Consider the following 25,616-nt stretch of genomic DNA (forward strand, 5'->3'; position numbering starts at 1 on the left):
GAAAAAGAAACCTCAGAATACTGGAACCCATAAATTCAGTCCATCAGCCCTGCCATAGGGTATATAGCACGATCATAGGTCTCTCAAAAATTCCACAAAATCTCCAAAAATGTAAAACAGTTCAAACCACTAATTGCTCATTTTTGTTCCCTCAGTGCGAAGTGGACTGTGCTGTGCATCTCCGTGTTATGTGTTACTGAATTTTTATTGTCTTTAAGGAATCCCAGGACACAGCTACTGAGATAAGTACATTGCTGCATTTATGAGAACGAGTTAAACTACCTTGAACTGTTTTGAATTTTGGGAGTTTACATGGAGTGTTTTGAGAGACCTATGATTGTGCTATGGACTGAATTTATGGGTTCCAGTATTCTGAGGCCTCTTTTTCTCCACATTTTTTTTTTGGTGTTTGGGGCAGCTGTCCTTTCTTTCCAGCTGTGCATAATGGTTTCTATTATTTTTCTTCTTTTGTTGATTTTCAGTATTATAGAAATGTAATCCCTCTTTTACGCACGCATAGAAGTTTTAGCGCCGGCAGTGGCGGTAACTGTTCCGAAACTCAAAGAATTCCTATGAGTGTCGGAGCAGTTACCGCCGCTGCCTGCGCTAAAACCCTCGCTATGCGTTCGTAAAAGAGGGGGTTAGTTCATTTTGATTTGCTTTAAAGTACAATCAAATGGACTGGGCAAAACAAGGATAATAAGCATTTACTATTCTTAGATTCTATGCAAAATTTGGGTTTTATCTGATTAATCACATCTGCTACATATCAATTAGGAATTTCATTAGACTTAATTTTTGTATCTAGTGAATTGTATTCCGATTGAATGGCATTATCTGTCTCTCCAGCTACTTCAGTAGTCTCTAACCTTTTCCAACAGATCGCTCTTTTATTGTTAATTGGAATCCTTAAGAGCACATAGCATAGCTGGTTTTAAGAAAGGTTTGGATAAGTTCCTGGAGGAAAAGTCCATAGTCTGTTATTGAGAAAGACATGGGGGAAGCCACTGCTTGCCCTGGATCGGTAGCATGGAATGTTGCTACTCCTTGGGTTTTGGCTAGATACTAAGGACCTGGATTAACCACTGTGAGAATGGGCTACTGGGCTTGATGGACCATTGGTCTGACCCAGCATGGCATTTCTTATGTTCTTCTGTGAGCCAAGAATAGGACAATCAAGCCATTGTAACATCACTGATGAGGCTGGCCCCGAGGCACTATGGAATGAGGTAATATGACATCACAATCTCAGCTCTGGAATGTTGTCCACATTGGGGTTCCGGAATCTTGTTATTCTTTGAGATGCTGGAATGTTGCTACTCCTTGGGTTTTGGCCAGGTACTAGGGACCTGGATTAGCCACTGTGAGAATGGGCTACTGGACTTGATGGACCATTGGTCTGACCCAGTAAGGCTATTCTTATGTTCTTATGTTTATCATGTATGTGCTTGTCGAGAGGAGTCCCTCAAGGATCAGTTTTGTCCTCTTTGTTATTCAACTTATATCTGGCACCTTTAGCCCATTTATAGGAGAGTATTACTACTACTGCTATTTATCATTCCTATAGCACTGAGTGGAGTACTCAGCACTGTACATTTAAATGAGTGTTCATTTCCATTTGTTTGCTGACAATATTCAGCAGTTTTTATTAAAGGTGACCAAAGTAAAGCTATTTTGGAACTTAATTCTAACTTGTCAAAGCTAACGCTGAGTTTTACTAAACTGCAGAAGAGCTTCTTACCACGGGCTGGTGAGGTAAATGCCCCAACGCTCATAGGAATTGAATGAGCATCGGAGCATTTACCTCACCGGCCCATGGAAAGAAACTCTTCCGCGGTTTAGTAAAAGAAGCCCTACATGATTGGCTTTTTGACAATCAGCTGTTTCTTATTATAGGGAAGACCTCAGCAATGTGGATTTCTAGCAGATCTCATCCTCTGCTAATAGTATCCAGTAGGGTTCATAGACAATGGCGCGCCCGGACAATTGAGCGCAGCGTGGAAGCGCGCCGCTCTAAATTACTGTTTTTAGGGCTCTGACAGGGGGGCGTGGGGGGGAACCCCCCCACTTTACTTAATAGACATCGCGCCGGCGTTATGGGGGGTTTGGGGGGTTGTAACCCTCCACATTTTACTGTAAACTTAACTTTTTCCCTAAAAACAAGGAAAAAGTGAAGTTTTCAGTAAAATGTGGGGGGTTACAACCCCCCAAACCCCCCACAATGCCCCCACAACGCGGCGCGATGTCTATTAAGTAAAGTGGGGGGGTTCCCCCCACGCCCCCCCGTCGGAGCCCTAAAAACCGTAATTTCGAGTGGCGCGCACCTCTGCGCTGCGCTTAATTGTCTGGGCGCGCCTTTGTCCCGGTGCGCTTTTGACCTGACACCATCCAGTAGCTACAGGCAGAGCACAGTGCACTGAAACTACAATATGTCACGGGTACAAATTTGTCCCCGTTCCCACATGATCTATTTCTATGCCTGTACCATCATTATTAACATAGTAAATGATGGCAGATAAAGACCCGAGTTGCCCAACCATACATGTTCCATAAATTAATTTAGTTTAAATGGTCCTTTTTCTTAGATATTTCTGGGCCAGAAACCCAGAGCCATGCCCAGTAGTGTGCTTAGTTTCCATCTACTGGAGTCTACCATCCCAGCTATCGAAACCCTCCCCAGCCCGTCCTCTACTGAATAGTCCATATACGGGACACAGGCCGTGCAAGCCTGCCCCTGTGAGTTCTCTCCCTGCCTCTGCCCCATCCCTGCAAGCTCTGTCCTCATCTGCACAAGCCTCAAACTCAGGGGGACGGGACAGGGATGAAGATAGATCCCATAGGGAAGGGGACAAATTTGACCCTGTGTCATTCTCTAAATGAAATGACTTTTAAAAGTGTATGAACCTCTCAAAAGCTGTTTTAATAGTAATGTTTATGGAACATGGGGAAGGTTCTTCAATGGTTTGGTTGTATTTTAAGCAATATTGGTGAATACCTATGCACATTGGAAGCCCTCAGAAATAATAAAGACAGGCTGTGCCATCAATCCAGGTTCATGGGGCATGGCTTAATAATTGTATACTAAAATGCCAAATAGGTGACAGTAAGAATATTTGGGCAAAGCCTTCTATGATTTAACTAGCACTCCTGATGTCTTCAGTGCAATAGATGACATCCTTGTCCCACATGAGATGGAAGGGAAATACAGTGGTACCTCTGTTTACGAGTGCACCGGTTTGCGAGTGTTTTGCAAGACAAGCAAAACATTCGCAAAATCTGCGCCTTGGAAACCGAGCATGCCTCGATTTGCGAGCGATACCCCCCGTGATCCAGCACCCTCCCCCCCCCCCGGCGAACCGGCTTCCCCCGCTGCGATCTGAAATCCCCCAGACCCACCCGAACAGGCTTCTTACTTCCATCTGGCCACCGGCACCGGTACCAGCATGTCCCGTGCGTTGGTGCCGGTGGCCGAAGATCTGCCTCCTCTTCTTTGCTGGGCCTTGAGCATCTGCGCATGAGATTCTCGGAGGGTGCCGGATCACGCGGGGGGAGGGGCCTTTGGGGGGAACAATGCCGGTTCTCGGGGGGGGGGGGGGGTAGAACAGCGCCGCTGGCCTTGGGGGGTGGGGGAGGGTAGGAACATATCAAGCGAATTTCCCTTAGTTCCTATGGGGAAACTCGCTGTGATATACGAGTATTTTGGTTTACGAGCATGCTTCTGGAACGAATTATGCTTGTAAACCAAGGTACCACTGTATAGAAATGGTAATGGGCAGATGGGATATAAAGCGAATTGGACTACATTGAATGTAGTAGTGAGGCTTATGGGGTCCTGTCCTCACTCATTTATCTTGTGTCAATTCAAGAGGAACAAATACAGTGGCAGGCGTCTGCTTGCTTAATACTGGATTCCTTTTTTTAAACTCTCTAGTCTTTCCATGCAATCCATCCATATATTTGCAATGCTATCAGTCGAACACACTCACATCTCTGCTATTTTTCTATTCAGTCCAGGCTGGCACCTGGTTCCAGAATTTCAGAAATGTGGCTGCAGGGATTTGCAGTCTGGCATTGCTCAGGGAAAGCAACGGGAAGAGCAGATGGTGACGTAAAACTAGGATTAGATCAACCCATTCTGTAGCTAGGTACCCACCCTAGCAGGGTCTTTGTGCCAAGCAGGCAGCAGTGATATGTGTAAGTGACAAGGCTAAACAAAGCACAAATTCTATCCTTAATTTGGCTTTTCTCTCACACTAGTTCTTACTGACACCCTGTTACGTTCTCTTTCTTTTGTACAGGTGGCACAGGTTATGTTTTTTGACCCTGACCTGTTACTCGTGTGCCTTACCGTGGGAGCTGAACAGAAGGGAGGTGTGGAAGGGCATTTTCAATATGATATCTAACTATGAATTTAGACATTTTGCGGAACACACTCATAACTCCACTACCATTTTTGAAACTGCAAAATATATGTCTTGGTTTGTCTGTTTTTTTTAAATGGATGAGTTTGTGTTCAGTGCATCTATCTTTTTGAATCATTTTTTTTTTTTAAATGTAAAAAAAAAAAACCCCCCACATAGAACAAACCATTGGGATGTAAGAGGGGGGGGGTCAACATTCTTTGTAGACTGGCCACCCAGATATCCCAGCAGAGCAGTAGGACACCCTAGGAGGCACTACAGTGAACCTCACATAAAAAGCCCCAGGTATAGATCTCACATATAGAATGACACAGGGGCAGAAATTGTCCCCATCCCCGTGGATAACCACAAGAAAACATCCCATGTCAACCTCAGGCCTTCTACATGAACATTCTTCAATCCAAAGGTCGATCTTGAGGGTCTGTGGCTGTGCCCATTCAGACTCTGATCACTGATAAGGTTGACTTATAGGCATTGTGGAATGAGGCATTATGACATCACCATCGCGGCTCTAGAATGTTGCTACTCTTTGGGTTTTTGCCAGATACTTGGGACATGGGTTTGCCTCTGTTGAAAACAGGATGCTGGGCTTGATGAACCTTCGGTCTGTCCCAGGATGGCAATGCTTATGGTCTTATGTTCTATGTTCTATGGTTATGTTCTAACCATCCCGTGTCAATCTTTAGTGTCTTTCGCAACCTCACTCCGTCTACACCAGCATTCCTCAATGCAAGTGGCTGTGCCCATTCATACTCTGATTCTTCCCCTTCTCCATAACGAATGACATGGGGATGATTTCCCACAGTTAACTGCAGGAACGGGGACAAATAGGACAGCAGTGAAGTTAGAGAACTTCCACACAGCTTAGAGAGTACATTGGATCTGCATTTACATGCCACTCAAGCATGTAAACGTGTATAATACCAGCAGATTTACTTACAAGTATAAGTGGTGACAGGACTATTGTGCACAGTTTGAAAGGGTATACCTCGCGGTATAGCGGTATACAAGAAATAAAATTATTATTATTATTATGTGTAAATGGCATAGTGCATACATGCTGTGACAAGCAAGGGAGACCACACCCGAGGTCAGGTCCCTCCACTCTGGTACATGCACCAGTCCAAGCAGTCTATGGAGTGGTGGAGAGTTATGCAAAAAGGTTTTAATGTTTTACAGGAACAGTTCACCAAAATATAGATCCAGGAAAAGGGATTATTTTCAGATCAACATTTTACCATAGTCATCGTGCAAAAATACTTCTCACAAACTCTAAAACTCATGGTACTGTAAAACAAAAAGGCAATTAGTGAGCTATTTGGTAAAACACTCACACAGAAGCTTTAATAGTTTATTCCTATTTGCTTTAGTAAAACTTCCCAAGCAAAGGAATATATAGCCATGAAGGCCCTTGATCATGGCCATCGCCACACCCTGGCAGCTATAGAAAGAGTTCTGAACCTTTTCTTCTTTTCACATCTCTCATCAAATAATGCAGGTAATACCCTGGATTATACCAGCACTGAACTCCACTATATCCTGTTCAGTGTGGAGCAGGGATCTCAAAGTCCCTCTTTGAGGGCCGCAATCCAGTCGGGTTTTCAGGATTTCCCCAATAATATGCATTGAAAGCAGTGCATGCATATAGATCTCATGCATATTCATTGGAGAAATCCTGAAAACCCGACTGGATTGCGGCCCTCAAGGAGGGACTTTTAGACCCCTGGTGTGGGGGGAACATACCACCCAATTGATTGGCTTGTTACAATCCCTCTCCGCTCCCTTCCAGAGGTTACTACTACTATAATCAGCCCCAGGGCTAGAATTTAAATTGAAACATTTGACTGTCTTACTATCTTTCACAGTCACTGGGATACACAGAGATTCAATAAATCATAGTTCATTGCATTAGTTCCACAGTCACCTTCAAAGCATACCACATTACTTGAGCTTCTTTTCAAAGTATCCAAAGCCTCTTTCCTAGTTTGCTTGTAGTTCTGCTGACTTGAACACAGTCAGCACTTACAGGCAGCCTGTTTCACCCAGCAGTTTGAAAATGTACCAGTTTCTCAAGCAATCACTCCCAGGCCATTTCATCTGCCTCTGGAGTCTCTGAGTAGTATTCTACACAGTACATGGGTTCAGTATTGTGAATTATCCTAACATTCTCCCCAGAACCAGTAAATGGCTGCTCTTCAAAATCATTTGCCTCAAAGAAGTTTAAATCCTGATACACAGGCAATGTGAACTCACCTATCAGAAAATAATAGTAAACATTGAAGAACTAAGGCCACCTGGGCCAATCAGGTCCTAAGGCCAGCCATTCAACAGATGGCTGGCCTGTCGGACGGACGGGTTTGGCACCCGTCTGTCCGACCAATGTTATTGAAGGTATGGGGAGGAGGGGTGGGGGTGGGGGAGTCATGGGGTCGGCGGGGGGAGTCGCTGGTTGGCGAGGGGGTGATCGGGGTTCGGGGGGGCTCTTGCGTTGAGGGCAGGAGGGCTTGGGCTCCCTCCTGCCCGATCCTGTCGGGGAGTTTGGGGGTGCCCGGGCTGGAGGGTTTGGGCTCCCTCCTGCCCCGATCCTGTCAGGCAGTTCAGTGGTACCCAGGGCAGGAGGGCTTGGGCTCCCTCAAGCCCCGATCTTCATCGGGGGTTCGGGGCTGCCGCGGGGCAGGAGGGCTTGGGCTCCCTCTTGCCCCGATGTCATTGGGGGGAGAGTGGATTCTGTAACCGGTGTTGGTTTTGACAGACACCGGTTACAGAATCCAGCTTTTAGGCGAAGGACTGGCTCCTCCTTTGCCTAAAAGCCCTTGTTTTGAACGTTTGGGGCTTAGGTTTTTTTTAGGTTGATTATATGGTATAAGTTTAGACGTAGTGGTGGTCTGGGTGTTTAAACAGCTGAACGTAGAGGCAGGCCATTATAAAAAAAACTCCTTTTGGACGTTTTGTTGATAATGGACATTTTCCCTGCTTCTACTTTCAATGTTTAAGGCCTTAGGCCAGTGGTTCCCAAACCTGTCCTGGGGGACCCCCAGCCAGTCAGGTTTTCAAGATATCCCTAATGAATATGCATGAGAGAGATTTGCATATAATGGAAGTGACAGGTATGCAAATCTCTATCATGCATATTCATTAGGGATATCTTGAAAACCTGACTGGCTGGGGGTCCCCCAGGACAGGTTTGGGAACCACTGCCATAGGCCAAAAGGGGATTAGACGTTTTTTTTATTATGCTCCTCCACGTGCATACTTGCTTGCAGCTAGAAATAAACTAATACAAATTCAATGTAAAATCAATCAAGTCTTAGTAAAAAAAAAAAAATCAAATTTACCTATGTTGATCCTTTTCCTTTATTTGGAAAAGATTTATTGACCTAAAGTATGAAACCCAGGGATAGAAAGGCATTTTAGCAAGAGAAAAATGAAAACTATAGGACATCTTTTAATTCATAGTCCAGAATGAAAACCCAGGTGTGTGATTGAAACCTAATGCAAATATTGCACAAGAACGCTTGCCATTCTGTAAACAGTCTGAGCACACTGATTTAGCGTCCTGTCTAAAAAAATATATATATATATATACATTTTTTCTTTTTTGTGAAGTCAAAGATTGATAGTATCCATGGGCAAAAAAAAACAACTTCCATTCAAGTTTTAAGTGGCATACTGTGAATATTGGGGACACATAAAATACTGTATCTCTTTCACTGTACATAGATCCTGTCATCACATTAATCTCGTGTTTACTACTGCAGCTAAACACAACCTGCGGGTTAGCAGGTGGAAATTTTTTATATAATCTTTATTACATTTTCCAACTGCAATTGTGCATACAAATAATTCATGCACACATAATATTACAAGAAAAGCACAATAAACTTACATATAGTAATAAGCAATTATTTTCCCCCACCCTCCCACCTATTAATAATTAAGAAAATAAATACCCACAAGAAACTATCTAAAAATTCCCCAAAACAATTCCAGTACAAACCCCCTCCCCCCTCCCTCCCACCCTGGATGTGTATGTTTAAAAGTCAGTAAAATAAAGTCAGTTATCATTCCTTACAATATTTAGTCAACGGCTCCCAAGCAGGCAGCAAATTAAAACCAAAAGTAAATATTCAAAGGGGCAAAAAACAGATACGCCAATCTGAGACTTGACCAGTCAGAAACTAGTTTCCACCTTGAGTTTAGTAACAGGTTTCTAGCTCTAGTCCTGCATGGAATAAATATTTCTTCTCTCTCCGGGAGGTGGCTCTTGCGAGCAGGATCCAGCCATCCCCATTCGGCTCATCCTGACCTGCTAAGCCTTCTGGTGAAGGAAAACCTCTGCGTAGAGAAGGCTGGAAGACACCTTTCCACTCACTCCCCAAACCAGCAATTGGCAGTGCATTCCAGTGCTTTGGCTGGGTTATAGAAAAGTCACTGGAGGATGGCATCAAGGGAGTAAGTACAGTAGACTGCTTCCTTTATTATCTTTTATTGGAAAAGAAGAGGAGAATTATTGTGCTTGCATTATCTTTTTTTCTCTGTCTCTGACACCCTGTTACAAGTGGCTGAGGTGCCTGAAGACGAATTGCAGCTGTTGCTGCAGTGCAAGCTGACTGAAATCCCGGAGATTTCCACTCCCTGGATGCTTAGGGTGGCAATGAAAAAGCTAAAATGCATTTCACAGCGGAGGGAAGGTTGACCCAGGATCTTAGCTTAGCTGATAACAAGACTTAAAAAAAATTATCTGGAGCCTCACACCAGGTGGTGACATGATTTGCACCATGGTTTTTGTTTTAAGAAAGACAAGTGCAGACTTCTACTAAGGAAGAGGAATATTCAGAGAAGAAAAACGACTCAGGTGCAAAAATTTGAAAAGTTGCAGCCCTTGTGAGGGCAAAAGATAGGGTTCCCAGCAGTGAATTGGACCCAAGCCGTGCAGTGTTTTAATTTGGGGAAATCCCCCAGAATGTGCTAGGATGGTCTTGCTGCTTGTTACCAGAAGCCTTCCTATAGCCTCATGTCCACTTTCCAGCCTTCAGCTGTGAAAAGTGAAGTTAGACCAAGCAAGACTGCTGCACAGAGCATTTTTGACAACTAGTGTGTGCTGTTGCTGGGCTCTTGGCAAGGGACGTTCTCCATGGCTGCTGCCATCGCCAGCTCTTTGATCAGACAGAAGAGACAAGCCCGGGAACGGGAGAAATCCAACGCGTGCAAATGTGCCAGCAGCCCCAGCAAAGGGAAAGGCAACTCCGAGAAAAACAAACTCAGCGTCTTTTCCCGGGTCAAGCTCTTTGGTTCCAAGAAAAGGAGAAGGCGGCGACCAGGTTTGAAGACTTATTTACAACATAATGATTTGTGCTGTCCAGTGTTCCATGCAGCAGATCAGCTGTTCATTATTATCGTGACTTTCTGTACATTATTATTTTTATTTTTTTTAAAAGGTGATGAAAATACATTGGCAGGTCTATTGTCAAAGCAAAAAAACTGGAGAAATAAATATACAGTAGTAGCTATGAAACAGTAAAAACAATTGATCTTAACTTAGGCTTAGTTTTTGTACCACAGGAAGCTGTTCAATTTGCTGTGGTAAAACTGGGTATTCCAGGCGATGTCATTAAAAAGAGAGAGAGAGAGAGAGAGAGAGGGGAAAAAAAAAAAGAAAGATTGTTATTATCATACACCTAAGCACATTACCAGCCACTCCGATCGAATTCTGACCTTAAAAGGGGCACTTCACCCTCTCACCAAGAAAGATTTTGTAATTTCCTTAGAATTGAAGGTTTGGGTTTGGTGTTTTTTTTTAACCCAATCCCATCTGGTGTACAAAAAAACAAGGGTTCTCTGTTTTTTCGAATTCCCTGATATATTACATGAATTCTACATCCCTCTGATGTCCTTCTTAAAGCTTTCTAAAAGGCTGACTCTGCACTAAGTAGGCTTAATTAGTAAATATATTCGTAGTTGTATAATAATGGAATAAGGATAAGGTAAACCCCATTTCTTTTGTTTCTGCAGCTGAGACAGGTCCCACGCAGAAACTTATATTCGGTGATTGGTTTCCAATAATCCCATTCCGTTTCATTTAATTCCGCTGGGATGCTTACGAGCAAAGGCCACTAGACATCATTCTGGGCACAAGCCTGCTTAGATTAATTGTTCCCTGGTAATAATGATCTTGCTCATTATAGTGAGGATTTCGTCAAGGCTTTATAGAAACAGTAAGATTGTTTTCAAGTGATTGATGACAGCTCAGCGTAGGTCATTACACACATGAGGTAATTCAATAAAGAGGGCGGCAGCATTTAGTCCCCGAGAACAGGCATAGATGACTAGAATACTGACGTATATATGAAGATATATGCATAAATGTCAAGATTCTATGCACTATTCTCAAAATTGGTGCCTAAATGCTTATGGAGAACAGCTTGAAGTTGAGCATATGCTTGGGTAGAGTCCAGATGGAGCAATTGTGGGGTGAAGACCACCCCACCTCATCACTCATTGCCCCCACTACTAAAAATACAACACATACTCAAATATGGAAAATAGCCGCAGCTCTATTTATTGATAACAATAACCAAATAAATTAACATTGCATATATTATATTGTAGATTTTCCAAACTACAATTATGCAACAAGTAATTCAATACATAAAATATCACAAGACAAGCACAATAAACTTTCAGATATTAATATACAGTAAGGAATACAATGAGAAATATATATTGTTTTTCTTTGTTTATTATATATTGAAAATCAATAAACATATTTGAACTCCAGATATTAATATATAATTAAATTTTTCCCACCCTCCCACCCAATACTCAAATAAAATAAAACCCACAAGAAACTATCCATATATACCCTGAATCAATTAAACAATTAAATATCAATTAACAAATCACCTAGCTTCTCCTGAACTACCAGGTGTACACAGCAACATATTGCCCCCGACTCCGCCGCATCTGCAAGAGTCCGAGGGGTGGCATGACCACATGCCCCTTTAACCAGGTCACCTGACCCCAAGGCACGGCTCCCAGCCGGCCCACCGCTCATCACCAGATGAGCCCCAGCACCCAGTAGCTCGGGAGACCCGCCGTCCCGAGCTACCATCACCAGCCTACAGCACGGGCGGGTGTGAAAAAGCCGCTCTGGATGTCCCTGGAAGGAGCCAAGTCCTCCAAGTTCCCAGCTTTATAACCTCGCCCCTGCCTTGTCCATTTCCCTCCTGTTCCAAACCCCTTGCAGCCTCTCTGTGCAAAATTTCCCTGTCCTATCCTTCCTACCTACCCCTCTCCAACAACACTCCCCCCCCCCCAACTTGTCTGAACGGGTGACATGCAGGCCTCCCAGCCCCGTGTTACCTTACGCCCATCGAGACAAGCTCTCGGGCTACACTATACATTAATTATACTGTAACATACTATAATTTACTCTTTATTTTAAATAATCTAAGTGTGAGTATTTATGGTCAAAATAGTTGTACCTAAAGTATAGGTGCAAATTTGACCTGTTGCACTAGAATTCTGTACAAGCATGAAGGCTCCTGTTTTCCTATATCTAACATGCTGAAGATTGGTTCCTTTCTATAGATTCGCCCTCAACATTTCTAAGATTGCAGTTTTAAAAAACAAAAGTTTTGATATTTCTCAGTCAGGAATTTCTCTTACTGTATATGACTGTCCTACTAAAGTGCTTTAAGCTGCTAACACATGAATTAGGGTGCATTAACTACTATAACAACAAGAAAATTGACCCTGGACCCTCCACAGAGAGTAATATCGAAGAAACAAAGAAATCGTGGCGAGTTGATGTCCAAGATGAAGGCTTTATTCAAACAAATAAATAATCCACATAAAAATGTCTAGGGCTTGAATCTCTGGGAAACATATGGACCCAACACGGTCCATGTTTCGACAATATGGTCTTCTTCAGGGGTCCCTATGTGCTCCTAGACATTTTTATGTGGATTATTTATTTGTTTGAATAAAGCCTTCATCTTGGACATCGACTCGCCATGATTTCTTTGTTACTTTGGCATTAACCACTATCGCAGAACCAGTGGTGTAGCAAGGAGGGGGGTAGGGGGCAGTCCACCCCAGGCACGGTCTTCCTAAGGGTACAGCATCCCCCTTCCTCTCCACCCCTCAACTCCTCTCCTTGCCACGTGCGTGCCCACCCCTTGCTTTCCCCTGTACCTTTTTTATTTCCCCTGCACGAGGTTGCTGCCTGCGTCAGCATCAGCGCACGCTCTCTCTGACATCACTTCCAGGACCCGCGCTTGGGAAGTGACGTCACAGGGCGGAGAAGTTTAAAAGGTACAGGGAAAAGGGAAGGGGGTGCATGCGGGGTGGGGGGGCGGGTGAGGAGGTGCCACCGCCACGGGTGCTGCTCACCCTTATCGCGCCACGGCACAGAACCATGCTAACAGCTACTGCAGTGGTATGCACTAATTCTCATGTGTACACTGCCTATTTATTTGGGGAACAGGAACTAGGCAGGTCATGGGCAGAGAACGGGTGTATACTGTATAATGTGCATGTTAATTAATGCACACTAACTTCCGTTTGTGCCGTAAGTTTGGCTTCCATAACGCATCGTCAATAGAAGGTGTGCTAATGAAGACCAGATTCTGCACACATTAATGCACATGTCCGTGCGTTAATTTCAGAGAGCTTTCTGGGTGCACCCCCAACAATTAGCATGCAGACTATACAACTAATGCTTGCTGATTTTTGCTGTTAGGGCACATTAAACACTGTTCCTTCAAAGCTGAGTTTTGGAAAAAGGGGGTGGGGTCAATGATGTTCAATATGGATCTAGAAGCACACACTTTACTATACTTTACTTGTATTTTATTAATAATGTAGCATCAACATTTTTTTCTTATTAGATTGTATTTTCTACCTTATTTTAATTTTAACTTTTATTCTAAATGTAAACCATATAGATGCATTCATCAATGCGGTATATCAAGCATTAAATAAACTTGGAAGCTTAATTTGCATGTAGTGGAGGCAGCGCATGGAAATCTCTCTCAATTTTGTTAGCCTCTCATGACTCCTTGAAAATGGATTTTTCATCTAGAATTCTGGGTTTTATTCTGGATTCTTCACTCTCTTTATCTAATCAAATTAATCATGTTACTAAAAATGCTTTTTCAGTTTAAAGATGCTTAGAAGAGGACGTCATCTTTTTTTTTCAGCAACATTTTGCAGTTTTGGTTCAGGCCATTATTTTATCTCAGTGGACTATGACAACTCGCTTTATGCTTGTTTAAGAAAATGTAATTTGAGGAGGCTACAACTTATCCAGAATACGGTGGCTAAACTGATATACGGTAAACATAACTATGATCATGTCACACCTTTATTGAGATCCCTTCACTGGTTTCCTGTTTACTGGAGGATCCAATTTAAATGTGCAACTGTAATTTTCAAAATCCTATATGGTATTTTTTTCTCCTTTGGTTCCTGTCTCATTTAATTCACAAAAAATCTGTAATTCTAGGAGCTCTCAGAAATATAAACTTGGCTTTCCCACTGTTAAAGGAATAAAAACTATGGCCAATTTTTGTCGATCATTCTCTTTTTTATTCGCAAAAGTTTGGAATGGCCTTCCTTCTATAATTAGAGTTCTCTCTCATCTACCCACTTTTCGCAAAGTACTGAAGACATATTTATTTCTGAAATTTACTAATGATCCTTCTTTTTCAAATCAATCATAATAGATAAAATTCTGGCCTAAAAGATATACCCCCCACTTCTATGAAACCGCACTAGCGGTTTTTAGCACATAGAGCCGTGCTGAATGGCCTGCGCTGCTCCCGACGCTTATAGAAACTCTATGAGTGTCGGGAGCAGCGCGGGCCATTCAGCGCGGCTCTCTGCACTAAAAACTGCTAGCGCAGTTTAATAGAAGAGGGGGGGGGGTTAGTTTCTGTTCTAATCTCTTGTATAATTTTATTAATATTTTGTTAACCGAGTCGAGCCCTCCTGTTGGGATGAATCGGTATAAAAAAAAAAAATCAAAGATTAGATTAGATTAGACTAGAAGAATATTCATTATGGATATCTTGAAAACCTGACTGGCTGGGGTGCCTGTTAGGAAACTATTGGCTTAAGGAATTGCTTATGGTGGGAATGATTAAAAACAGAACAAGGTACTTTACAAATGAATATAAACCCTTGAAAGAAATGTAGAGGCTTATTTTGAAACCTAACTTATAAATTCATGTTCACTGATTTAAAATAGTGTTTTTCCTTTCTTACAGAGCCCCAGCTAAAAGGTATAGTAACAAAGCTATACAGTAGACAAGGATACCACTTACAATTACAAGCAGACGGAACGATTGATGGAACAAAAGACGAAGAAAGTACATATAGTAAGTAGAACTCATATGCTTGAGATATGTTTCAGTTGTTTCTGCCTGATTTTAAGAAAATCCCTTATATAGCGTTGAAAGGCGTACACAGCGCTGTACATTTTGACATTTAATAGATGGTCCCTGCTCAGAAGAGCTTACAATCTAACTTGGACAGACAGACATGACATATAGGGTTAAAGATGCAGAACCCAAGGTGAAAAGAGGGATCTTTTCCAGATAAGCCCCGCCACTAATGGAAAAAGTGCACGTGCTGAAAGTTAAGCCCGGCCACCTTTTGCCAGCGCACGCAACCTTAAACAGTGAAGTTCTCAGCACAACGCCGATGTGTATAAAGTAAAGTGGGGGGGTTCCCCTCCCCACCCCACCCCCGTCGGAGCACCCAAAAAAGATTATAAAAAAGAGGATATGAAACTTAACATTATCAAAAATAGGATAAACTGTCGGCCATTTTTTTAAGGGCTCCGATGGGGGGGCGTGGGGGGGAACCCCCCCCCCCACACTTTACTTTATAAAGATCGCGCCTCTTTTTTATAATCTTTTTTGGGTGGCGGGGGTTAACTTTTTGGCGGGGCTTATCTGGAAAAGATCCGAAAAGCAGTCACGAAGAAGTGGGCTTTTAACCCTTTAATTGGCAGATGGTGAAACGGTTGCTTTATGCAACTTGATGTTGAATGAGAGCAACAGTGCCAAGTAACAGGCATTCGGAGATGCAGATCTCCCATAAGAGCCGTAGAAAGCACATGTTTCTTCTGAACAACAATGCCAAATAAAGGGTTAAATGAACCTTGAATACTGCCAGAGATGGAGCCCGCTGTAGGGATTCGGGCAGCTTATTCCAAGCATACGACACAGCAAGTTACAAGAGATGATGTCTGGATTTGGTGGAAGAGGAGAAGGGTGCAAACAGGAAGGGCTTACTAGCTGAGGGGGGGAGCACATGGAGAGATAATGAGAGTGAGGGGCAGCCGAGTGAGTGCTTATGGAGATGCCTCATTTCATTTTAGTACAAAAAAACAAAAATCCATGTTTATCTTAAAACAATTCGTGGCCAATATTTAGCTGATGGTGGTCAGTATTTTTTTTTTTTTTAAATAATACTGGCCACACAGCTGGCTGAATTAGACCTGGATGGTCAGTGCTAGCCCATGTCTGGGTACTGCAGTAAATATCTGGTTCTGGAATGGCTGTGGTACAGGAAAGCTAGCAGGTATGACCACTGAGTATCACAGTGCCCAAATAACTCCTGCTTCTGCCCTGACACTGGCTCAGCAATGGTGTTCTTCAGTTGTACCCACAATTAGAGATATGAGAGAGCGTTTAGGAACAGTGTGTGAAAAATACAGACTTTCGGCCCTTTCAACCAATCAATGGGCAAAGTTTAAAGACATATGGGAGAGGTATATTGAAATGGGAAAAGAGGCTTTATGACAGACTTGAGATGTATATTATCCTATCCTTATGAATTTGGAATCCAGGTCTCCTGGGGGGGGGAGCGGGGGAGGTAGGGAGTGGGTTTGTTTTAATTGCTGTGATGGTAAGATGTACTATCATTATTAGCTTATTAAGATTATGAATTATGTTAAACGATAGCCATGTTTTGTACTGAGATTATTGTATTAAAATTATTAAATTTAAAAAAAAAGGAAGAACAAAAAAGGAAAGATCAGTATATTTAAGACAGGTGTAGTGAGGGAATGAAACAAGACAGGAGAGGGTAAGGTTACCAGACTTCGGGAAAACCTTCCATTGCTGCCCATTCACTCATGGCGAAAATGCCACAGAGAAAATCCTGCTTTACTCAGGTAGTGCTGGTAGTCATAAGGTCAGTGCTTAATGGGGCAGCTCGTTAAGTTTCTCCAGGCTAGCGTGGAGTCCAGGTCAGCTTTCACACTAGTCAGTCATTTTGGAATCCTGCTCATCCCTTTTTTGCTCTTCCATCGACTCAAAATACTACCTTTTCCTTCTTTTTACTTTTTAGCTACTTATCAACTTCCCATCTCCCTTTCTCATGCTCCCATTTTCAATTTCACACCTTTCCCAGTCTCCTATACCCTCCTGTCTTTTTAATCTATTCCTCACTATCACATTTCTACTTCTGTACTCACTCTCCTCCTCTTATTCATCTCATTGCCACTCCCATCCCTTGGTATTTCCCATGATTCCACAATTTCCAGCATATCGCCTCCCTCCATTCTTGTAGCCCAGCTTCTCTTCTCCCTCTCTCATGACCTGACATCTCCCTGTCCTTGATCCTTCACTATTTTCATTTCCCATATCTCTCAACTCCTGTCCTTTTTCCTTCACTATTTTCCTCTCCCATCTCTCTTCCCTCCTGTCATCCCCCCATGATCCATCATCTCACCTCTTCTTTTTTCCCTCCCCCCAGTGTCCAACATTGCTCCCACTCTCCTTCCTGCTGTTCTCTCCTCCTCTCACCCTATGATCCAGACCTCCCCCTCCCCCTGTCATCCAACATTTCCCCTTCTATTCCTCCCTCTCATCCCATGCTCCAACATATTTCTTGTTCTTTCTGAGTGCTCTTTCATCTAGCATCTTCCCCTCCTCAAGCTTGCCTGTCTTCCCTGAGTTCAACATCTCTGCCATTCTCTTCCCTCCCAGGGGTGTAACCACGGGGGAGGGGGAGTTGGGGACCAAGGCCCCCCATTTTTGGCTCAAGCTCCCCTAGTGACAGTACATATACTGTCTGGAATTCCCCCACCTCACAAACTATGCAGTCCAGTACCTCTCTCCTTTCTCTCCTCCCCACAATCTGTATTCTCCTCTTGCTGACCCTGAAGCTTTCCATCTACATCAAGGGTGTCAAACTCAAATCACATAAGGGGCCAAAATCTAAAACACAGGCTAAATCGTGGGCCAAATTTTTTATTAAGATACTTACCCCCCTCCTTTGCTGACACACATCGTGGGCACCAGCGCTGGTGGCGGCTCCGATGCTCACAGGACTTCTGTGAGCATCGGATCAATCACCGCCACCAAAACCCACGCTGCGCGCCAGCAAAGGAGGGGGTTAGTCTTAGTAGAAGTATAGTGATACAACCTCTCCAACTTCATGCCAACTACTAAATAAATAAAAAAGACTTTTCCTCTCTTTTAGGCCCTAGTTCACGCTTGCTGTCTAACACCAGCTCTGGCAGGATACATATTTAAAATCTGACATATTCTAATCACAAAATAGAAAATACAATTATTTTTTTCTACCTTTTGTTGTCTGGTCATTTTGCTTTTGGTCCCAGTTTCTCTTTCTGATTTTGTCTATCTTCTAATTCTCTTTCCAGTGTCTGCTGTCCATTTTTTTCTCCTCTTCTCTCTTGCATCAGTCCCTGTCTCTAACATATTGATTTTTGCCTTTCAACTTCTCTCCTTTTTTCTTTTCTGCCTCTGTCTACTCAAATCTTGCCCTCTTTCTCATCCTTCTCCTTTCAAAATTTTCAGCTACATATCAATTTTCCATCTTCTCTTATTCTATATCTCTCCCATTTCCCATCTCATTCCTTTCCCAGAATCCTATTTCCTTCTATCTCTCCTCTATCCTCTTGGTCCAAGATTTTGCTCCCTCTCTTTTCTGTTGTTCTTCTTCCCTCCTCCCTTGATGCTGAACAATGAGATGGAAGGAAAAAAAAAAAAGAGATGCTGCATCTCTCTCTCCCTTACACCCCCAGGCCTAACATTTCTCCCTCCCTTCTATCTCCAGATCCAACTTCTCTCCATTTCTCTTCCCAACTGCCCCCCCATCCCATCTCTCCCCCTGTCTGCCTGCCTTCCTCCTCCCAGGTCCATCATTTGTCCCTTTCTCTTCCCAACAGTTCTCCCTTCAAGAGTCTTCTCTCTCTTCTTTCTATCCAGTGTCTGTTCTTCCTCTCTCTTTCATGCAGTATCTGTCCTTTTCATCCAGCCTTTGCCCTCTTTCTCTGCCCCTTCCATCCAGCCTGCCCTCACTCTCTGCCCCTTCCATCCACTGTCCACCCTCTCCCCCTTCCATATGGCATCTTCCCTCTTTCTATGCTCCTTCCGTAAATTGTCTATCCTGTGCCCCTTATCTCCTTTGTACATGATTCATTTCAGTTTCACCCCCCTCTCCATTTTTCACTCTCTGTCACCACACCTTTCCCTATGCTCTGGCATCTCTCTCTTCTCTTCTCTTCTTTTCTCCTTTCCTTCCTTCCAATCCATCCCACCCCATGGTCTGGCATCTCTATCTCCGTCCCTTCCCCAATGCCCTGCTATCTCTCTCCATTCCTTCCCTTCCATCTCTCCCTCCCCCTCCATGCTCTGGCAACTCCTCTCCTTCCTTTCCCCCTTCCTTTTCCCATAGTTTGGCATCTCTCCCTCCTTCCCTTCCCTCCATGCACTGGCATCCCTCCCTCCTTCCATGCCCTGGCATCTCCTTTCCTTCCTTCTTTCCTTTCCTTCCCTCTCTTCCTCATCTTCTTTCTCTCTCCTTCTCCTGAGTTGTGTGCATCAATTATCTCCCCCTCTGCTCCCTTCCATCTTTCTGTCACTCCATTCCTGATCAGCAATGCAGCATTCACAACTCGCTGCTCATGTCAGCTTCGGGCCTACTTCTCCATTGGGTCCTACCTTCGCAGAAACAGGAAGTAGGCAGGACCCGGCAGAGAGGACAGCCCAAAGCCAGTAACAGCAGCGAATTGTGAATGCTGCTCCTGCCCAAAAAAGATCATGACGCCAGGCCTTGAAGCACCACTCCCTTAGGGGCTTCACCCAGGGCAGACCGCATCTCCTCCTCCCCCGGTATGCTACTGTCCAAATGGAAGAGCGTCACCAGTGGGGTGCCGCAGGGCTAGGTGCTTGGACCCGTGCTTTTCAACATCTTTATAAATGATCTGGACATTGGTACGACAAGTGAGGTGACTAAATTTGCGGACGATACAAAGTTATTCAGAGTAGTGAAGACACATAGGGATTGGGAAGATCTGCAACGTGACATAATCATGCTCGAGGAATGGGCATCGACATGGCAGATGAGGTTCAACGTAGATAAATGTAAAGTGATGCATGTGGGTAACAAAAATCTCATGCACAAATACAGGATGTCCGGGGCGGTACTTGGAGAGACCTCCCAGGAAAGGGACTTGGGAGTTATCAACTTGTTGATCATGAGGTCGTCCACGTAATGTGCGGCAAACAGAATGCTAGGAATGATAAAGAAGGGGATCACGAACAGATCAGAGAAGGTTATCATGCCACTGTACCGGGCCATGGTGTGCCCTCACCTGGAGTACTGCGTCCAGCACGGGTCGCCACACATGAAGGACATGGTACTACTCAAAAGGGTCCAGAGAAGAGTGACTAAAATGGTTAAGGGGCTGGAGGAATTGCCGTACAGTGAGAGATTGGAGAAACTGGGCCTCTTATTCCTTGAAAAGAGAAGACTGTGAGGGGACTTGATCGAAACATTCAAGGTAATGAAGGGAATAGATAAAGACAGGTTGTTCACCCTCTCCAAGATAGAGAGAACAAGAGGGCACTGTCTAAAGTTAAAAGGGGACAAATTCCGTACAAACGTAAGGAAGTTCTTCTTCACCCAGAGAGTGGTAGAAAACTGGAATGCTCTTCCGGAGTCTGTCATAGGGGAAAACACCCTCCAGGGATTCAAGACAAAGTTAGACAAGTTCCTGCTAAACCAGAACATAGGCAGTTTGGGCTAGTCTCAGTTATGGTTCTGGTCTTTGACCAGAGGGCTGCCGCATGAGCGGACTGCTGGGCACAATGGACCACTGGTCTGACCTAGCAGCGGCAATGTTCTTATGTTCCTGTACAGGGCCCTGACACAGCAGCCATTCTCACAAGCTGCTGGCAGCTGCCTCGAAGCTTTCCCTCTGTAGCTATCTGCCACTCTGAACAACTTCCTGTTTCCGAAAGGGCAGATGGCTGCAGAGGGAAAGCTTTGGGGCAGCTTGTGAGAATGGCCGCCATGTCGGGGCCCCTCTGAAAACAACATTTAGATGTTGAAAGAAGATCAGGAAGGTGAGGGGAAGCGAGGGAGATAGACAGGAGGAGAAGAGTAGTTCGGACAACGAGGCCCCCTGGAGCTGTGGGTCCCAGAGCAGCTACCCTGTTTGCCCTCACCTAACATTAGCCCTAGGGGGGGAGGTTTGGGAGCACAGGACCCAGGCATTGTCATGGCAGGGGCGCCCACACTTCTCCTCTTCCCCTGGTGCACCTCCCCCACGTATCTCTTCAAATCTTTGCCAGGAGTGAGCAGGATCTCCTACCTGCAACTTGTGCCAGCCTCATTCCTCCCTCTGATATCACTTCCTGTTCACCATCCCAGAAAGAGATGTCAGAAGGAAGGCTCAGCTGGCACAAGCAGGAGATCCTGCTTGCTGCCAGTGAAAATTTGAAGATGTATGAGGGGAGGTTGCGGAAATGAATGCATCGGTGAGGCACATGCATGGCGATGCTGGGGGTGGGAAAAAGTGTATTGAATGTGTGCAGCACAGTGATGCCACATGCCTTTGCCCTGGGCAACAACTTCCCTCACTGCACCACTGTGCAAATCAGCTGCTTTCTTGTTTCTTGAGGTTTTGCAGTTACTGCACTTTGAAGAGAAAATATTAATGCAAGGTGCGTGCAGAGGCTGTGCATTTACTGTTTTGGGTATGCCCATCACATCCTTGCAATCATTATTGGGTAAAATCATTCTGAGAAAGACTTCAAATCAAAATCATTAAGTATAAAATTAATTTGAAGTCAAAATCAGGAAGCCAGTTATGATACCAAATCAAAATGAGTCAGCAAATGATTCCAAATAAAAAAATCGGCAGAGCAAGGTGTTACTATTAAATGTAATTGCCACGAGACATAATTATAGACTAATTCATCAATATTGACCAGGGTGAATGTGTGAATTTCAAATTCATATATGGCAAGAATTATATAAATGGGGTTTACAGACTTTGATAACTTAAACTCGAATTTAGCCCTAGCCAGTGTTATTGGCCATCACAATAGTTAATTGATGACTCCTAAGATTAAATCAACATCCGTCAGCAAATGATTTTTATAAACCAAAAAAAAAAAGATACAAAGTCACTTGAATGTGATTTCAATTCTTTTTTTTTTTAAATTCTTTATTTATCAATTTTAAATTTTAACAAAATCAAACATTTTGTACAGAAAGATTGTCTGATCATACATATATTTAAAAGAAGAAAATAAAAAAGGAAAGTTATTTCCATAATAATAAATCTCTATTCAAACAATCTCAAGTCCTCAGAAAAGATGATCCAAGGATTTATGAGTGAACTCAAAGGAAATCAGTTAATAAATTCTATACAAGAAAAAAGGTATCTAGTGAATGGATTAAGGAGCTTATATTCTATTAGTCAAGTCCATTTGTTGTTGTTCTTATGTTGTTCCTTCCTTTTCCAAACGTTTCAGCGTCAAGAAAGCTGTAAGTTGAGCCGGTTCAAAAAACACATATTTATTATCGCGATACCTTATTATACATTTACATGGGAAGCGTAAAAAGAAAATGCCACCAAGAATGTGATTTCAATTCTAAAATCAAAAAACATACAAAATGATTTTAGATCATCATTTCAATTCACTCGATTTGAATTCAGACCCAACACTTCTTGCAGTTATCCTACAGATAAGTCCCTGCACCTCTTGCCCATTACTCACAATTAGCACAAATGCACTTATCATGAGTCCTGCAGGAGGAGGAGGCAGTGAGTACACCAGAGCCAATTGCACAAGTGACGGTCACAGGGGAATTCTAAACTGTATATAGCGCAGAACACTAGGTGCTACTTCCACACCAAATTTTCGACAAGGAAAAACTGATCTGATGGACGAAAGGCACCAAAACAGGGCAGAAATGGACGATGAGTATGAAAACACACTTACAAACCGAGTTTTAGAACAGCACATAAGGATTTCTGCACAGATCTGCAAAGGGGGTGTGGCTACGTAGGTCAGGGGCATTCCCTTAAAATGCACGCAGCGTTATAGAATGGTGTGGATCCCTGAGCATCTTGCATGCTCAGATTTACATCTGGTTTTAGTTAGTGTAGCTCCTTGCACCCAGAGTTGGGTGTGGATCCTAGTGCTATACACTATTCTGTAAAGCAGAGTCTCGCACACCTTTTGTTCTGCCCTGGCACACTAAACTCGGGCCCGTTTCTGGAGGGCCTCCATGCACACGTGGATGTCAATGCGATAACGTCACGTGCATGCATGACATAATCACATCGATGTCTACGATGCACGGAGACCCTCCAGATGTGGCCCCGAGCTTGGAGACTTCCAAAACCTGGACAAACTGTCGGGTTTTGGAAATCCCTCTACCTGCTAAACCTGAAATTACCACGCTGGGTGGGGGGAGAGAGTGCAGAGGAGGAAAAGTGCCGCTGCCAGCTGACTCACATACAGGACGTCTCTTGTGACACACCCGGAATCTCGCCACAGCACACTAGTTTGTGATTCACAGCTGTAAAGGGCGCTGATCCCAGAACACCCGCAATAGAATACTGTTCAGCTCCAATTCTTTCGGTGCTGAAGTTTGAGCGCTATTTACTGAATCTGGCCCCTAATGCACAGTACATACCATTTAATAAATCTATCCTGCACCATCTGCCATTCTGGGCAGCTTACAAGCAATATACGCACTTTCATAGCATATCACAACAATAAAACGCACAGGTACAATTCTAAACAACATTCAAATCGGTACTCATGACTATGCTTGCTGGAAAAGGAAAGCCTTCACTTGTTTTTGAAATATGTGCGACCCATACCTGTTCTCCACTCCCTGTCCACCACACACAGCGTGTTGTTAATGTGCGAATTAGCGCACACCGTCATGTTCATGCGGAAGCAGTTCACTTTAGTTTGCACTTTAGTAAAAGGGGCCCCTTGATCATTAATTTTGCAAAGTTTATGACTGAATTAAATTAATGTGCACAGCTCATCTCCATGTCTAAAGGAAGAAGAAAAGAAAGGAGAACATTAGTGATGCTGCATGTGTCTGAAACCTTCCCAAATGTTATCACCATGGTGATCCAGACAGGTTTGGAGTGGTCCTCTGAATTTTATTTCATTTTATCTCAAAATATGTGCTTCCACAGACATATAGCCAGACTCGGAATTAAGCAGCTCCCATCCTGTATTGCCTCATCTTTGTTTAATTCAGATTTCAGGTTTATTACATTTGATGAGCCACCTAGAGAAATAATTCCATCAAGGTGGATACAATCCCAAAATTCAAAGAATTCCATCTACATGATAGGAAAAAAGAGATGTGCTTGCTGAATTTTCCAGATTTAATAATAATAATAATAACAGCTTATATACCGCAATATCGTGAAGTTCTATGCGGTTTACAAAAGATTAAGCAAAGGTACAAATTGACTGACTTCAAGAGGGGAAGAAGAAAGAGAAGTAATTAGACAGGAAATTCATTGTTGAGGAGAAAAGTGATCAAAAGGACAGTAGGTCGCTATTGAGGGGAAAGAGATAAGTGGATCAGTTGTCAAGATGTTTTAGGAACAGGTGTGTTTTTAGACGTTTCCTAAATTCCTCATAAGTAGAGGGCGAAAGTAATTGTTCTAGGTCTTTACCCCATGATGCTGCTTGGTGTGAGAGAAGGAATTCATGGTGTTTTTTCAGTTTGCAACCTCTCACTGGGGGGGAAACGAAGTTGGAATGTGAACTTCTCTTGTGTCTGTTGGTTGAGAAGGAGAAAAGGTCAGTAATGTATTTGGGGGCAAGTCCGTGTAATGCTTTAAAGCAGAAACAGGCAAATTTGAACTTTACGCGTGCCTTCATCGGCAGCCAATGTAGCTGCCGGTAGTAGGGTGTCATGTGGTCAAATTTTTTTAGTCCAAAGATTAGTCTGACTGCCGCATTCTGCAACAGTTGTAGGCGTCGCATATTTTTTTGGGAAATTGCCAAATAGGCGATGTTACAGTAGTCAAGCAGGCTTAGTACGAGGGATTGGACTAGGATTCTAAAAACCGATGTAACAAAATAAGCTTTAAGGGATCTGAGTTTCCAGTGATTTAAGTGATAATCTTGCTCCTACAGATCTAGAACAACTTAAAGTCAAAAAACTAACCCTCTCTTTTACAAAAGCTAACAGCATGGGTCGGAACGGTAAATGTTCTGATGCCCATAGGAACTGAATGGGGACCAAAGCATGTGCCGCGCAGAACTCAGCTGCATGGCTTTGTAAAAGGGAGCCTAAATGATCTCCCTCTTTTACAAAACTGCGATAGCAGTTTCTAGCACAGAGAGCCACGCTGCTCCCAACACTCATAGGAACTCTATGAGCGTCGGGAGCAGCGCAGGCCATTCAGCGCGGCTCCCTGTGCTAGAAACTGCTATCGCAGTTTCGTAAAAGGAGGCCTATATCTCTTCTACATTATCATGAAATGCTTCTTTAAAAATGCATTTTATTTTATTTTATTTATTTATTTTATTTTCAATTGTATATACAATCTCAAAAAACCATTAAGGAAAATGGAAACATTATTACATTAGAATAAAGAAATAATAAGCCCTCATCAAGGGAGGAGCTTTCCTTAAAGACAGACAAAGGGGTCCTTTTACTAAGGCGTGCTAACCGTTTTAGCGCACGCTAAATATTAACGTGCGCTAAACTCTAATGTGTCCATTATATTCTATGGACGCGTTAGGGCAGGGTAAGGAACTCCGATCCTCGAGAGCCATATTCCAGTCGGGTTTTCAGGATTTCCCCAATGAATATGCATGAGATCTATTTGCATGCACTGCTTTCAATGCATATTCATTGGGGAAATCCTGA

General features: G+C 43.4%; 1 protein-coding gene across 9 annotated transcripts in view; it reads left to right on the plus strand.

Moving 5' to 3' along the window:
* FGF13 (fibroblast growth factor 13) overlaps nt 1-25,616 on the plus strand; it is a 562,033-nt gene that overhangs the window by 415,998 nt on the left and 120,419 nt on the right. For 8 of the 9 annotated variants that reach the window (XM_033945624.1, XM_033945623.1, XM_033945628.1 and 5 more), the window contains one exon: nt 14,693-14,803. In XM_033945624.1, the coding sequence (XP_033801515.1) occupies nt 14,693-14,803 (111 nt within the window). Of the gene's footprint in view, nt 1-8,977; nt 9,743-14,692; nt 14,804-25,616 lie in introns of those variants that run through there. The other variant, XM_033945625.1, reaches the window with a different exon arrangement.

This window comes from Geotrypetes seraphini, chromosome 5 (assembly GCF_902459505.1).
Source record: "Geotrypetes seraphini chromosome 5, aGeoSer1.1, whole genome shotgun sequence".
Classification (NCBI taxonomy): Eukaryota; Metazoa; Chordata; class Amphibia; order Gymnophiona; family Dermophiidae; genus Geotrypetes; species Geotrypetes seraphini.